Source organism: Babylonia areolata, chromosome 15 (genome assembly GCF_041734735.1).
Source record: "Babylonia areolata isolate BAREFJ2019XMU chromosome 15, ASM4173473v1, whole genome shotgun sequence".
Lineage (NCBI taxonomy): Eukaryota > Metazoa > Mollusca > Gastropoda > Neogastropoda > Buccinidae > Babylonia > Babylonia areolata.
In genome coordinates, this window is record NC_134890.1 from 23,658,705 (window position 1) to 23,661,204 (window position 2,500).

Consider the following 2,500-nt stretch of genomic DNA (forward strand, 5'->3'; position numbering starts at 1 on the left):
CGCACGCACGCACGCACACACACACACGCACCGACACATACACACACACACACACACACACACACACACACACACACACACACACACACACACACACACGCATCGACATATATACACACGCATGTACGCACGCACGCACGCACACACACACACACACACACACACACACACACACACACACATAATATATTCCCACACCATCACACACACACATACACACTCATACAAACACACACTCTCTCTCTCTCTCTCTCTCTGAATTCACGGGATGTTTTGCAGTGTACGCTGAGTGCACGCAGGAGAAGATGGTGGTGAACGTGTTACCCTATGGCTTCAGTGAGATGATGTGGAACTACATCCCTGCCCCTTCCACAGGCAACTGCTCTGTGAGTGTGTGTGTGTGTGTGTGTGTGTGTGTGTGTGTGTGTGTGTGTGTGTGTGTGTGTGTGTGTGTGTGTGTGTGTGTGTGTGTGTTTGACTACATCCCTGCCCCTTCCACAGGCAACTGCTCTGTGAGTGTGTGTGTGTGTGTGTGTGTGTGTGTGTGTGTGTGTTTGACTACATACCTGCCCCTTCCAACGAAAACTGCTCTGTGTGTGTGTGTGTGTGTGTGTGTGTGTGTGTGTGTGTGTGTGTGTGTGTGTGTTTGACTACATCCCTGCCCCTTCCACAGGCAACTGCTCTGTTAGTGTGTGTGTGTGTGTGTGTGTGTGTGTGTGTGTGTGTGTGTGTGTGTGTGTGTGTGTGTGTGTGTGTGTTTGACTACATACCTGCCCCTTCCAACGAAACTGCTCTGTGTGTGTGTGTGTGTGTGTGTGTGTGTGTGTGTGTGTGTGTGTGTGTGTGTGTGTGTGTGTGTGTGTGTGTGTGTGTGTGTGTGTATGTCTGTGTGTGTGTGTGTGTGTGTGTGTGTGTGTCTGTGTGTCTGTGTGTCTGTGTGCGTGCCTGCCTGCCTGCCTGCCTGCCTGCCTGCCTGTGTACGCTCCTATGTGCTTGTGCGCGTGTAGTACAAGTGTGCGTATGTGAGTGCGTGTTTCTTTGTCTGTGTCTGTCTGTATGAATCTGTATGTGTCTGTATCTGTGTGACTGTGTGTCTGTCAGCTGGAGCGCATGTCCCAGTTCCTGGCCAAAGCCAGCAGCTACAAGAACAGAGGATGGTCAGGCTTCGCCAGGGAGTTCCGTCACAAGGGCGACCTTTGCGCCGGAGATGCCGTCTTGGAACACAGCAATGTCAGTCGCTTTGTTCTTCTTCCTCCTTCCTTATTTCTTCGTCCTATATGTATGTCTCTGTCTGCATATGCATATAAGTGGAGTGATGGCCTAGAGGTAACGCGTCCGCCTAGGAAGAGAGAGAATCTGAGCACGCTGGTTCGAATCACGGCTCAGCCGCCGATATTTTCTCCCCCTCCACTAGACCTTGAGTGGTGGTCTGGACGCTAGTCATTCGGATGAGACGATAAACCGCGGTCCCGTGTGCAGCACGCACTTAGCGCACGTAAAAGAACCTACGGCAACAAAAGAGTTGTTCCTGGAAAAATCCACTTGGATAGGAAAAGCAAATAAAACTGCACGCAGGAAAAATGCAAAAAAAATGGGTGGCGCTCTCAGTGTAGCGACGCGCTCTCCCTGGGGAGAGCAGCCCGAATTTCACACAGAGAAATCTGTTGTGATAAAAAGAAATACAAAATACAAATACAAAAATATATCAGTCTGTTTGTCTGTCTTACAGTCTGTTTTGTATCATCTCTTTCTGTCTGTATGTGTCTGTCTAACTGGCTTGCGCTGGAGATGCCGTCATGAGGATACACCCTTCCTTCTTCGTCCGAGATGTATCTGTATACATATCTATCAGTCTGTTTGTCTCTGTTTTCATACATCAGTCTGTTTGTCTGTCTTACTGTCTGTTTGTATCTCTGTCTGTCTGTATCTATATACATATCTATCAAGTCTGTTTCTCTCTCTCTCTCTCTCTCTCTCTCTCTCTCTCTCTCTCTCTCTCTCTCTCTCTCTCTCTCTTATATATATATATATATATATATATATATATATATATATATATATATATATATATATATATATATATATATCTATCTGTCATGTCTGTTTGTCTATGTCTTCATACATCAGTCTGTTTGTCCGTCTTACTGTCTGTTTGTGTCTCTGTCTGTCTATATCTATATGCATATCTATCAAGTCTGTTTGTCTCTGTCTGTCTATATCTATATACATATCTATCAAGTCTGTTTGTCTATGTCTGTCTATATCTATATACATATCTATCAAGTCTGTTTGTCTCTGTCTTCATACATCAGTCTGTTTGTCCGTCTTACTGTCTGTTTGTATCTCCGTCTGTCTGTATCTATGTACATATCTATCAACTCTCTCTCTCTCTCTCTCTCTCTCTCTCTCTCTCTCTCTCTCTCTCTCTCTCTCTCTCTCTCTCTCTCTCTCTCTCTCTCTCTCTCTATATATATATATATATATATATATATATATATAT

At 45.4% G+C, this 2,500-nt stretch overlaps 1 protein-coding gene across 1 annotated transcript in view; it reads left to right on the plus strand.

The window, feature by feature from the left end:
- LOC143290226 (EGF-like domain-containing protein 1) overlaps positions 1-2,500 on the plus strand; it is a 27,996-nt gene that overhangs the window by 12,573 nt on the left and 12,923 nt on the right. Inside the window, exons 6-7 of the mRNA XM_076599557.1 lie at positions 280-386; positions 1,102-1,230. Of these exons, the coding sequence (XP_076455672.1) occupies positions 280-386; positions 1,102-1,230 (236 nt within the window). The remainder of the gene's footprint in view (positions 1-279; positions 387-1,101; positions 1,231-2,500) is intronic.